The sequence below is a fragment of the Columba livia genome, chromosome 29, assembly GCF_036013475.1.
Source record: "Columba livia isolate bColLiv1 breed racing homer chromosome 29, bColLiv1.pat.W.v2, whole genome shotgun sequence".
NCBI classification, from domain to species: Eukaryota; Metazoa; Chordata; class Aves; order Columbiformes; family Columbidae; genus Columba; species Columba livia.
Window position 1 is genome coordinate 1,567,818 of NC_088630.1, and position 12,703 is coordinate 1,580,520.

Sequence of the window (12,703 nt, forward strand, 5' to 3'; positions counted from 1 at the left end):
TTGTTATTTTACTAAACTGTGTTGACCTCAATCCAAGTTTTTCCCTTCTGATTCTCTCCCCCGTTGGGGGGTGAGTGAGCGGCTGCGTGGTTGTATTGCCAGCTGGGGTTCAACCACAACGCCCCCACATTCGCAATGTTTGGCTTTCCAGCCCGGGCTTTCCCAGGTGTTCCCACCCTGATCTTTGGGTACCGGGACAGGGAGGTAGCGCGGCTCTCTGCCCTCTGTCCCTGGGAGGGAGAAGGACAAGGCTGCGCCACGCAGGACGTCGACACGTGCAGATCCTGAACGCGCTTCGCCAGTGTCACACCAACCTCTTTGCCTCTGCGCTGTGGTACCCAAACACTCCTGCTGCCTCCTGGCTCCAGCCCCGGCTTTTGGGCTTAGCGGAGGGCTGGCTGAATGGATTCTTTGCTAATATTAACGTGGCATGTAATGAACACGCCAGCCGCGGGGAGGGGGACAGCTCTCTGGCAAGCAGCTCTTAAAGGGCCCCCCGCAGCCAGCTGCTGTTGCTGCTGGTGACATGGAGGTGACACAAGGGACAAGCCTGAAGCCTCTGGTGAAGACTGTCTCCCTTCCAGGCTGGCTGGCTCGTGCCCAGCTAGCAAGTCTTGTGTTGCTGCAGGGAGAGGACAGACATGTCCCTCTTCTCCCCCCGCAATGAGCGAGCGGAGACCCCCCAAGGTGAGGGAGCCCCTTCCCCTCTGGGGAGAAACGATCCACTGGGGATTTCAGCCACACCTGGAGGATCCCAAAGCCCTTTACAAAGACAAGAGCTCTGCAGCTCCTGGTCCCACTGGGAAATGATCAAACCAATTGGGAAGGCAATGATGGGGACAAGATGACTCAGGGCTCTGGACACTCACTTTCTGCTGCCAAAGAGGAATAAAATCCCAGGAGTTCTGCCAGCTCCATCATTCCAGCCCCCACAGAGGCAGGAACAGGGCCCAGAAGGCCACAGGTTCTGTGGGACGCTGGTGTGGGCAGACACAGCATCTGGAGTCTCTGCCAATGCCAAGTACACACGTGCACCGGGGACCAGTCAAAGGGGGAACCGCTTGGGGAGGGTCACTTGCCTACATCGCTTGTCCCAAGGTCAGTGGACGCAGACTTGAGGGCCTGTCTCTTGCTCCGGTTTCCATGTTTCATTCCAGTCTGCCCCTTTAAAGAATAAAAACGGCAGCGTGTCACCTGAGAGACACCGCGGCCTCGCAGTGCCCACGGAGCACCCCGGGAGCTGGGGGCAAGACCCAACTTGACCAGGCCACGGCTGCGAAGGTGAATGAAGGAACCCCAATGAACCCTGCACCCCCTGTCGCTTTTGAGGTCTGTGCCCAGGACAGTGAAAGGGTTAGGGGGGGTTTTACCTGGTGTGCATTGTAGTTGGGCTGGTTGTGGAGCAGCGGTGGGGGGCAGATGGACAGGTTATACTGCAGGGGCTGGCCCAGCAATGAGTAGCGCCCATCACCTGCAAAAAGGAAGCAAATAGTTGAAGAAATCGTAGGACAGACCCAGCCCTGTGCTGTCTCTGTCCCTTCCCCTTACCTTGTGCTGGGCCCATGGGCCGGGGGAACTGTGTGAGGACGGGGAGGGGGCTCAGCCCCGTGCAGACGCTGTTGAGGTTGGTGACAGGAGATGGCGTTGGGGACTGGGTGGGGGACGTGATGGGGCTGCTCAGCTGGGTGCTGGCCTGGGGGGGGGAAAAGCGTTAGCACGGACGCTGGGGTCCTCTCCCTCCCCCAAAGATGAGCGGCTTTCTTCCCAGTCCTCTCAATACCTGAGCGCTGGCGTCTGGGTTGTACATGTCTCCTGGCTTCTGCCCCCGCTGGTCCAGGCTGTAGTACTTACAGTGGCTCCACTGCACCACAGGAGGGTTCTGGGGGGGCTGGGGGCCGTTGGGTACATTCAGCTGCATCACAACCACACCAGGGCCTGAAGGAGTCACCCCTGGGGAGAGACGACAGCAGCAGTATTGCCCGGGCTCTGCGCAGGGATGCTGCTGCTCTGCAACTTCGCACTCTTCCCTACAACACCCCCTTTGTGCTCTTTCTTCTGCTGAAAACCCCCCCCCCAAGACCTGGCCAGAATCTCTCTCTGTTATCACGGTTTACATCGGAGAGCGATGACTTTTAACCCAGAAGAAACGTGAGCAGACGGGCCAAGCTGAAGGGAACTCGGGTGACCTCTCTGAGCATCACAGCAAAACTTTAGGCAGAAGGTCTAACGCCAGAGCTGCACATGGAGCTCGAGGATCCTGGTTCCGGCTCTGTCCCCAATTCACCAGCCCCAGCAGATGGAGCAGGATGCAGGAATCCTGATGCTCCGCCATCCACGCTGCTTCCATGAACTGTCCTGCTGACACTGAGCCGCGTTGCCAGCAGATGGAGTCTCAGCATCTCCCACAGCAGCTCCCTCTACCTGCTCCCACCCACCATGGCAAAGAGATGCGGGGCACAGGCCAAAGTCACCGTGCCATGTTCTGGTAACACCGAGCGGGTTGTGGGATGGGTGAGAAGGAGGAAAAGCCCGTTGCGCAGAAGCTGCCAGATTGGCCGTGAAGTGGCAGCTCTGTTCACTCCGCAGCCCTTACAAAACCTGACGTGCAGAATCAGTGCCAGCCCTGCGCGGTGGCCGCTCTTACCTGAATACTGCTGCTGCATCTGTGGCGGGCTGCAGGGTGACGGGGACTGCGGCATCTGGTACTGGTCAGAGCCAGGTGGCTGAAGGAACCCCACCGAAGGGCTGTGGAGCAGAGAGAGCTCTGGTGAGGTGCTGGGGATGGGGAGAAACAGCCCGACCAGCTCCTCAGTACGTGAGTTGGTTGGAAACACAGCTGGCTGCGGAGGAACACGGTGCGGGACAGCTGCGGCCAGATGTGCTGACTCTGCGAGACAGGACTGGGCAAACTTGACAGCCAGCGTGTGCCCAGGTGGCCTAAAAGGCCACCAGCATCCTGGCTTGTATCAGGAATAGTGTGGCCAGCAGGACTAGAGGGGTGATTGTGCTGCTGTTCTGGGCGCTGGGGAGGCCAAACCTTGAATCCTGTGCTCAGTTTTGGGCCCCTCATCATCAGAAGGACATTGAAATACTGGAGAGAGTGAAGAGGAGGTGACGGAGCTGGTGAGGGGCTGGAGCACAAGTGTGATGGAGCGGCTGAGGGATCTGGGGGTTCAGCTGGAGAACAGGAGCTGAGGGGAGACCTTCTGATCTCTGAACTGCCTGAAAGGAGCTTGGAGCATGGAGGGGGTTGGTCTGTGCTCCCAAGTGATAAAACAAGAGGAAACGGCCTCGAGTTGCACAAAGGAAGGTTGAGGTTGGATATTAGGAAGAAACTATTCATGGAAAGGGCTGTCGAGCATTGAACATGCTGCCCAGGGCAGTGGTGGATTCACCATCCCTGGAGGGGTTTAAAAGGCATTTAGACGAGGTTCTTAGGGACATGGTTTAGTGCTGGAGTTGGGTTATGCTTGGACTCGATGATCCTGAGGGTCTCTTCCAACCAAAATCATTCTATGATTCGATGAAACTCAAGAGCTGACCAGCACCTCTGGTGCCCGGCTGCAGGAGGGGGATGCTGTGCCCTTTCAGCGGGATCCTTTTCCCCCCCCGGGCAGGCCACAGATACAGAAGCTTTACCTGGTGCCGTTCTGCTGGGCAGTTGGGATGACGCTGTAGTAGATGGGTACCCCTCCAGCCTGAATTCCCCCCTGAACAGACTGGCTGGCTGGTACAAGCACTGGCTGCTGGAAGGGCTGCTGGACCACACTCTGGGACTCATTGGCCACAGGAACCTGCGCAGGGAGGAAAGAAGCAGCCCCATGGAACAACAGGTAACAGAGCCGGAAGAACTGGCCCTAGAGACACCAGTGAGGTCTATACAAGGTAGAAGAGATGCCTGATGGTTGTCTACTGCATCCCAGAGCTATCTTGCCCAAGCAAGGGTGGCCCCTCCAGCTTTTCTGCAAACACAATAGCGAAGGGACCAGCTGCACTCAGACATGTCCCACGCAAATTCAAACGTAGACGTGCCCTTCCCAAGCTGGCGAGCATGCACTGTATTCTCCAGGTGAATAAATCTCTGTCTTTGGCTCTGTCGCTCATGCTCAGAACAGGGCACGTCCCACAAGGCCTGCACAGCTGAGGGTCCGTCCCCAGCAGCCCCTCGTCAAACAGCAACCGCTGCCTACCTGGTACGAAGGAAGCGGAGTGTACTGCACCATCAGGCCTTGCATCTGGCTCCCCATCCCGCTCCTCTGGCTGCTGAGAAGGCCGGGGGGCTGTGCCTGCTGCACCCCCATCATACTCTGCATCTGGCCCCCCATGCTGTTCCTCTGGCTGTTGAGGAGCCCAGGGGGCTGTGCCTGCTGCACTCCCATCACACCTTGGTACGTTTGCTGCTGGTTGGACATCACTGGCTGTAAACCTGCCAGAACAAGGTTTAAATGGCACAAGGTTCCTCAAAAGAGACAGCGTGAGGCTTGGCATATGAGGGCTCAAATGCTGCTTTGCCCCACCTCTTGCTGGAGAATGGGAAAAGGGCTTCTCTTATGGCAAATGTAAAACACCTGAAAGAAGCTCCTGGCTTTAAATCCACCGTGTGGCACCTCAGTGCGTGATACAGGCTGAGAGGGTGGGAAAAGAATAAACCAGCCTTTGCAGACAAGCCAATTTCAACATGTGTTTGCACCGGCAAGAGACACTCTATAGGCAGCAAGTCCAGCAAGGAGGAGACAGGGAAGAGCAGCTCGGCCCCAGACAGCACATGGGAGATCCCCAAGAGCCAACATGAGCGGTGGGAAAGGGAAACATGCCCCACCTCCCCACTTTGCACCCCCTTACCAGGCTGCTGGGACTGCTGGGGGAGCTGCTGAGTGCGCTGGGAGCTGTAGGCCACTGGGTGACTGAGAGATCGGTATTGCTGGCTGGAGTTCTGGTACTGCCCAGGAGGGTAGTAAGAAACCTGAATCTATCACAATGAAGCAAACACGGCGATGAGAACACAAGAGGGAGCGGGACCAAGAAAGCTGGTCCCCTAGGAGCAGTTTCCTGTCTCACCTGGCCTGGCTTCTGTTGAAGGAAACCACCCAGGGCTTTGGCTCTGGCCAGATGGAAGCTCCTCGGGGAACCACGACCCCTTCCCGCTCCTCCCAGCCTCCACAGTCAAGCCTTTCCCAGCACAGCAGTGCAAGAGCACAGGAGGAACAATCCTCATCACAGCTCAGGGGAACAATCCCAGAGCTCATAATGCCCTGCAGGACCCCAAGGGGATCTTAGAGGCGTCAGTCTTAAGTCTCATCACTGTCCCTCCCCAGCACTACAAGCCAGGAATGGCCAGGGGGGCCTCTAAAGAAGTGCCTTGTGAGCTCAGAGGGACAAGGGGGTGGAGCAGGGGCACATGCCAACCTGGAGCTTGGACCCCTGTGTGTCCATTCATCACGAAAAGGAAGGTACCCGCTCTCAAGGAACGGTTGGTTCTCTGGGCTGCTCCCTGGTAGCCCCTTTCCCAACAGCTCTGGGCCAAAACGAACGTCCCCTCTGGGCTCGCGCGTGTTCTTACTTGCTGGGGAGGCTGAATGTAGCCCTGGGGCTGCAGCACCTGCTGTGTGGGGGCTGTGTGCCCTGAGGCAGAGTAGTTGGAGGTGGGAATGGGCTGCCCAGGGGTTGCCATGATGAATCCTGTCTGCTGAGGATGCTGGGAGATGAGGGATGACTGGAACATGGCCGAGGAAGGATCCGGTGCTTCCGTCGAGCCCTGCCGGCTGAGGCTGATCTGCCCAAAGGGGTTGCTGAGTTCATCAGCCTGCATTGGGGTAAGCGGGAAGGATGGAGGAGGACAGCGTGGAGGACAACAACATGTAGGACATCACTCTGCTGAGTACATTCCAGACCCCTTCTCCCTAATCTGTGTGGACGAGCTCGCCCAGCAAAAGTCCCCAGAAATGAGCCACAGACCGAGAGCATCCTGCAGGACAGGGGGTAGGAGCACGCGAGCTGCTGGAGGGGCCCAAACACTCAGCAGACACTGGTGACATTCAGGGCCTCACAGGGACAGGGGTGGCCCCAAGCACAGAGGCCACGTCCCATGGGGCGCACCCTTCGCGGTGGAGACAACACAGCGGCCGACTGGGAGCACGGGGCATCCGCAGCCCCTGGGCCCCAGCGCTGGGCATGAGCGTCGCTTCCCAACGGAGCTCCGGGCTCAGCGCTTGCCCTTCCCCAGGCTCTTTCCAACACTAGTGCCCTGCCCCTATGTGTCCCACAGCCTTGGATATCCCACTGCCTTGACCCCAAAGCCTCCATGAACCCCGAACCCGCTGGGTTTGTCTGCGACATACCTGATTAACAAAAGCTCATACAACACAAACACAGCACGTGAGTACAACAGAGACAGTGCAGAAGAGGAAATGGGGTTTATACCAGGTTGTACTGCTGGGGTGGAGAGACTGGCAAGAGGACTTGGGGGCAGGAGCTTGGAGAATACTGAACGGGCTGCAGCGCTGGGACCGGCTGAGACCAGCAGAGAAGGGAGTGGAGGAGAGATTCAGGTGGGAAAAGGGCAGGAGGGTGAGGAAGGAAGGAGAGGAGGAAGGAGAGAAAGAAGGAACAACCAGGTTAGTCAAGTGAGCCAACTGCAAACACAGAGGGGGCACTGCAGAGGGGTGGGAAGCACAGAGACCAGAACAGGGGGGGGCATTCGTCTTTCTGTGAAGACACACAGCCCAGCCAGTTGCTTTGTGGAAGGCTGAGCATGTCCACAAAGCAGCTCTCGCCTGGCATGAACAGTGACACAAGGCCCAAAGGCCAGTGATGGCCAACAGTGGCGGGAGAGCACAACCTTTGTATTGACCCCACTCTGTTGTGTGTGGCACTGACCGCTGGGTCTGTCCCGCTGGCGACGTCCTTCCTCCACTCTTCTCTTCCCTATGGGTCCCTCTCTCTTTCTCTCTGCTTCTACCTCCCACCCACGAGCCCGAGGAGCTTCCGGAGCCCTGGACACGGCGCAGCGACTCACCTGGGACAGCATGTGGTTACTCATGGCTGGCGGCTGCTGGGCTGTGGGCGCCAGGCCCTGGGGCTGCGGCTGCGGGGCTGTGCAGGGCAGGAGGCCGCGGCTGGGCTGTGACGAAGGGGATTGGCTGCATGCTTCAGGGGCACCGAGTACCAAACCTTGAACAGAGAAAGGCATGGCAGGGTTGGTACCTGGGAGAGAAAAACATGGGGAGGATGGGGGTTGGATCCTGTCACTGTGTCTGGCACATCCCTGCCCATTCAGATGATGCCAACTGTGTTCCATTTCAACCAGTGTGCTGGTTGGACCCAAAACGGGTCAATTGTCTTCCTGCATTACAAACCTTTCTCTTTCCCAGCCAGCACGCTCATGATTTGCACTCAGTTTGAGAACAAGCAGATACCAGCCCAGCACAGGGTTCATGTTTTGAATCGCTCTGCTCTGAGAGCCAAGGACACTCTGAGCTCTGCCCACAGGTGTGAGGCAGCGAGGAAGGGGATGGACGGACAGAGCTGGACTGACACCCACACGGAGCAATCACAGTGTTCCAGCCCATTAGTGTCACACTAATTATTTAAGGAGAGTCGGGATCTTCTGGTTGTCTGTTCCGCTCTCTCTCTGGGGTGCAGATGTGGGGGTTTGGTTGGGACGTTTAGTTCGTCCTTTTACCATTTTGCAGAGGCCTCTGAGCCTTTCTGCCTTTCTCCTCTCTTTTCTCTCTCTGGGATCGGCTTTGGGACCAGGTGCCGTTTCCTGGCACTGGCTGCTCAGCGTGTTCATGAGGAATTGCCTTGACTGTCTTTTATTTCTATTTTCTATCTATATTTACTACTAGCGTATTAGTATTTTGCTATTTAATTAAACCGTGTTGATCTCAATCCAAGTTTCTCCCTTCCCTTCTGATTCTCTCCCCTACTGGGGGGGTGTGGGAGGGAGGGAGTGAGCGGCTGTATGGTTGTATTGCCAACTCAGGTTCAACCACAACAACCCGTCACTGACCAGAGTGTCATGAGCTCGTCCTCCAGCCCCAAGTCCACGTCTTCTAGGTGCCCTTTGGCAGGAGGTGTGCGGGGAAACAGTTCAATACCTGCCCGGGACGTTCTGCTGGCAGCGCTGCCTTTGCTACTCCCGATGCTGTCCCCCCGCGTCAGGATGGAGATGCCGCTGAAGCTGCTGGCTTTGGTAACAGGCGGTCGCAGGCTGCGGATGGAGCCGTCTGAGTCTGTGCTGCTCCACGGCCGAGGCTCCAGCGACTTGATCTCGCTCTCCGTGCTGCTCTGGCGGCTGCCCGAGGCGCGGTTCAAACCGTCCCGGTTGCTCCTGGGGAGACCAGAGCAGTCAGACGGCGGCTGCGGCGCAGAGGGGCAGCAGCAGGACCTGCGGGCAACGCCGCAGCAGCCACGGCAGCCGGCTCTGCCACACGGCACAGCGCTCCACGTATGGATCTGACAGCAAACAACCAACCCGGGTCACAGCGTTCTTGGGCACGCACTGTGAACACCCAGCCACTGCTCATCTCCTTGGCGTGTGTTGAGAGCCCTTGTCCCTAGCCAAAGCCCAGCCTGGAAGGGCAGCCAGGCTGGTCAGAGCACAATCCCTCGCTAAAGCCTTGTCTCAGAACAGGGAGCTTTTAACAGAGGCCTCGAGACACGGCTGAGATCTTGTGAGACCACTTTCCACACCGGTCCTGCTACAGCTTTCTGCCCACAGGCTGGGATATCGCTGTGCTCAGAGCTGTGCTCCCACTGGTCACCCTTCCTCAGCCCCACAGCAGGTCTGCCCATAGCAGGACTTGGTGGAGCATCAGCAGAACATTCCAAGCAGTAAACTTGGTTTATCAGCCCAGCTAAGGATCGTAAGCAGAGGAATGGGCTCCTGGGCTTTCGCTGGGGAGGAATGGTGAAGGCAACACTGGGAGAAGTGCTCATGTAACGCTGTAGTTGTGGAGGGGAAAAGACTGGAAGGAACTTCTGAGGTGATGTCCTGGGCTGCTGGGAGCACGTGAGAGACAAAACACATCTATTGGAAAACCAGTACAAGGGTTATACCCCTAAAGGAGTGAAGGAATTGGGACTACGCAGCCTCGAACCCCAAAGTACAGCTGACCTAACAAGCACCACTGTCAAGCTCAGGCTCTCCAACCTGAACTCTGAAGTCTCTCCCCACTATGGAAAGCACAAAACAAAGACAACAGGTTAGCCAAGCCCTTTAGGGACTGTGCACAACAGGTAGAAAAGCTCCTGGCTGCAGCTCAGCTCCTAAAGTCCATGTAACTGTGCTGAGGACACCGCGTTTTCCATGGAGATGTCTCTCTAAGGACAACGCGAGCCACACGAGGGACTGAGGACACAGCCAAAGCTGTTCATGCACCTCCTTGGATCCTTCTGGCCTGTTCCTGCACAGAGACGCTTCACCTCTAGAGCTCCGGCTATTAAACGAGAGGCCAGCAGGGTTCATACGACACGCTGCTCAAACATGCTCCCAGTGCCCTCTGCAGAAATAAGAGCCTGAGACACCTCGTTGCCACCATTAAGTAGTGTGGCGTCTATAATCGGCGATTAGGGACAACCCCACCTTGTCTGGGTGCTGATCCTGCCACTGTAGGGGCTTCCCTGTCCTTTTGGGAAACAAGAGGTGGAATGATTTGAAAACTGCCAGAATATGTGGGTTTCCCCATTCCTCCCTGCCATTCACCTCCCACCCCTCCATTTTAACTGATGAATCAGCAAAGAAAGGACTCTGGAGTTGATGTTGCAAAGAATACAACTTCACTAACTCCACAAGCAGCCACGCATGGGGCAAACTCGCTCAGCAGGACAATGTACAAAAGAAGTCACACAGAGATACCTAAAAATCTGCCTTTGTTTGTGAGAACTAGAAGAAAAGCCTTCTTTGGAGATTCTGTCGGTTATCATCAGAAAGAAGCATCGTTACAGAGCCATGCAGGCCCCGCAGAGGTACAAATAGTGTCTGCGAAACAGTACTAACCTGCTCTCGGTGAGATATCCGTTCTGGCCAGTCTGGGAGCGCGGAAGAGACATGGAGATGGGAAGGAAAGAAAAGGAGACTTAGAAACTTCAAAAGCGGCAAACCCAGGTGATTTCAAAGCAAAGAGGAACATGACTGACAGCATGGGGTTTGGACACAGTTGATGTTGTGCACCAGTGACGTGCTCACTCCGGAGTCTTGCTGAGCCCTCTGCACCCCAGTCCCATTGGACTCTCCACCCAGGCCCGTCAGGAGCTTTTCCTGATACCTGCGACCCCGGGATCTCTCAAGAGTTTAAAAATCTCAGTTCTCAACTCCTTATTTCCTTGCTCTAAGGCAGCTGCGCTGGTTGGACTGAAAATGGGTTAATTGTCTTCCCGCATTACAAACTTTCCTCTTTCCCAGCCAGCACGCTCATGATTTGCACTCAGTTTGAGAACAAGCAGATACCAGCCCAGCACAGGGTTCATGTTTTGAATCGCTCTGCTCTGAGAGCCAAGGACACTCTGAGCTCTGCCCACAGGTGTGAGGCAGCGAGGAAGGGGATGGACGGACAGAGCTGGACTGACACCCACACGGAGCAATCACAGTGTTCCAGCCCATTAGTGTCACACTAGTTATTTAAGGAGAGTTGGGATCTTCTGGTTGTCTGTTCCGCTCTCTCTCTGGGGTGCAGATGTGGGGGTTTGGTTGGGACTTTTAGTTCGGCTTTTACCATTTTGCAGAGGCCTCTGAGCCTTTCTGCCTTTCTCCTCTCTTTTCTCTCTCTGGGATCGGCTTTGGGACCAGGTGCCGTTTCCTGGCACTGGCTGCTCAGCGTGTTCATGAGGAATTGCCTTGACTATCTTCTATTTCTATTTTATACACATTTACTAGTAGTGTATTAGTATTTTGCTATTTTATTAAACTGCGTTTATCTCAAACCAAGTTGCTCCCTTCTGATTCTCTCCCCTGTTGTGGGGGGTGAGTGAGCGGCTGTGTGGTTGTATTGCCAGCTCCGGTGAAACCACAGCAGCAGCTTTGACGGCAGCTTTGTCAATGGAACAACTAAGGCCAGACATACGACATCCTCCTCGGGCACACGGCACTTCACTAGGACAAATGAAAGGCATCGTCCCCAAGACTCTCAAAAGCAGCAGGGAAAGGAGCTGGACTCTGAACATGATCCACAACAGACGGGCACTTGGAATCGCCCCCAATTGCAGCGTTTGGCACGGCGTGGAGAGCTGCCTCCAGCCGGCGGACGGCGCTCAGCACAGCAACCCGAGCCAGACGTGAGCCAGGAACGCTGCTCCCGCTTCGAGGAGATCTCAAGGAAGCCACAACCCAGCCAGACACTTGGTGAGGAAGACAATAAACATGCTGCTCAGCTCCAGCCTGTACAGCCACAAAGCTTCGCCTGATGCTCCAAGGCCAGCGCAGCTCGGTCAGGAGCTCAAAGCTGCACTGGAGAGAAGCTGGCGGAGCTTAGAATCCTGAGGGGCAGCAAGGAGAAAAACTGCCTCGTGTCAGTCCCCACGCATCCATTGCCCCCAAAACAGAGAGTCTGGGAATGAGCAGACTGGGGAGGTGCGGCTCCTCTATCTCGGTGTCTTAGACGTCTTTGTTAGGAGCTGGAATTCAATGGCAAATACCAAGAACACTGGGACATGTGTTGAAAAGGCAATGGTGAGATCTGACCTCTTTGTATACTTTGTGTGCCACAAAGTTCCAGGAGGGTACCTGGCAAGTGAGCCATCCAAGCTTACCTCTCGTGCAAATATCCGCTCCCTGACCCGCTGATACTCTTCCTCTCGCTCTTCTATAGATTTGCTCCTTCTCCCATCCTGCAAGGGGAGCCTGATCTGAAGGGACAAACACATCTCAGCGGGTCAGCAGTTGCCAACGGGAGCAGGGGGCACAGTCAGCTGCTGGTATTTTAACGCAGGGTGTGGATTATGGAGTGTGTGTGACGCCTGGATGCAATGATGCAGCCTGTGCCTCTGCGCCCACCTTCTGGACACCTGTGTCTAGGGATTAACACCCTGGAGACCTTAGTGCCCTCCACCTCCTGGCTCAAGCACAACCACTGAACTCTGTCTGATTTGGAAAGGACAGATCAGGAATATCAGACAGGTTGTTCCCGGGGGTCAAAAAACTAAAGGCCACTCTTTGGAGCATTCAAAGGTACAGAAAACTCCCACAACCCACACAAACTCTTCATCCATTTCCACAGTAATTTGTAAAGGCTTCATTATGTATCTAGAAGCTGCTTCTTGGGTGGGGTGGAGGCTTCTATTAAATAAGGTTATTGCAGGAAATCCGAGAGAAATTTAGAGTTGTTCTCAGCTGAAAAAGTTATGTTTGTCTTTCACGCAGCATGCAGATATCCCATCGCCACCCCTTACCTGATTATCATCTCTGTCCATGCTGGTATCATCTCGCTTGAGGATAAACCTCTGCGGGAACTCTGCGTTCTTCTCATCTTTGATGTGCTCAGAAAACCTCTGCTCAGGGCTGCGGGAAGAAACAGCCCTGGTTAGACGGGTGAAAATGGGCACAGAACTGTCCTCAGAGAGCCGCTGCTCTGCGGGGAGCGAGGCGGCGTGCAAAGGTGCTTGTTGTGTTGAATCGCCCTGTGTCTGATGGCAACAAGAGCTTCTGCTCCTTCTCTGAGAACCAGCAGAGGCTTGTGTGCTGGTTGGACTGAAAATGGGTTAATTT

The 12,703-nt window shown here is 55.8% G+C and overlaps 1 protein-coding gene across 7 annotated transcripts in view; it reads right to left on the minus strand.

Annotated features, from left to right (window-relative positions):
* The window catches only part of R3HDM2 (R3H domain containing 2), a 34,346-nt gene that overhangs the window by 1,233 nt on the left and 20,410 nt on the right, over window positions 1-12,703 (minus strand). For 4 of the 7 annotated variants that reach the window (XM_065043574.1, XM_065043575.1, XM_065043577.1 and 1 more), the window contains 15 exons: window positions 12,388-12,496; window positions 11,749-11,844; window positions 10,001-10,032; window positions 8,100-8,332; window positions 7,016-7,203; window positions 6,421-6,510; window positions 5,561-5,803; window positions 4,843-4,969; window positions 4,191-4,426; window positions 3,640-3,794; window positions 2,645-2,745; window positions 1,781-1,950; window positions 1,549-1,693; window positions 1,371-1,471; window positions 1,080-1,164 (listed from right to left, as the gene is read on the minus strand). In XM_065043574.1, the coding sequence (XP_064899646.1) occupies window positions 1,080-1,164; window positions 1,371-1,471; window positions 1,549-1,693; window positions 1,781-1,950; window positions 2,645-2,745; window positions 3,640-3,794; window positions 4,191-4,426; window positions 4,843-4,969; window positions 5,561-5,803; window positions 6,421-6,510; window positions 7,016-7,203; window positions 8,100-8,332; window positions 10,001-10,032; window positions 11,749-11,844; window positions 12,388-12,496 (2,111 nt within the window). The remainder of the gene's footprint in view (window positions 1-1,079; window positions 1,165-1,370; window positions 1,472-1,548; window positions 1,694-1,780; window positions 1,951-2,644; window positions 2,746-3,639; window positions 3,795-4,190; window positions 4,427-4,842; window positions 4,970-5,560; window positions 5,804-6,420; window positions 6,511-7,015; window positions 7,204-8,099; window positions 8,333-10,000; window positions 10,033-11,748; window positions 11,845-12,387; window positions 12,497-12,703) is intronic. The other 3 variants (XM_065043578.1, XM_065043580.1, XM_065043579.1) reach the window with 3 other exon arrangements.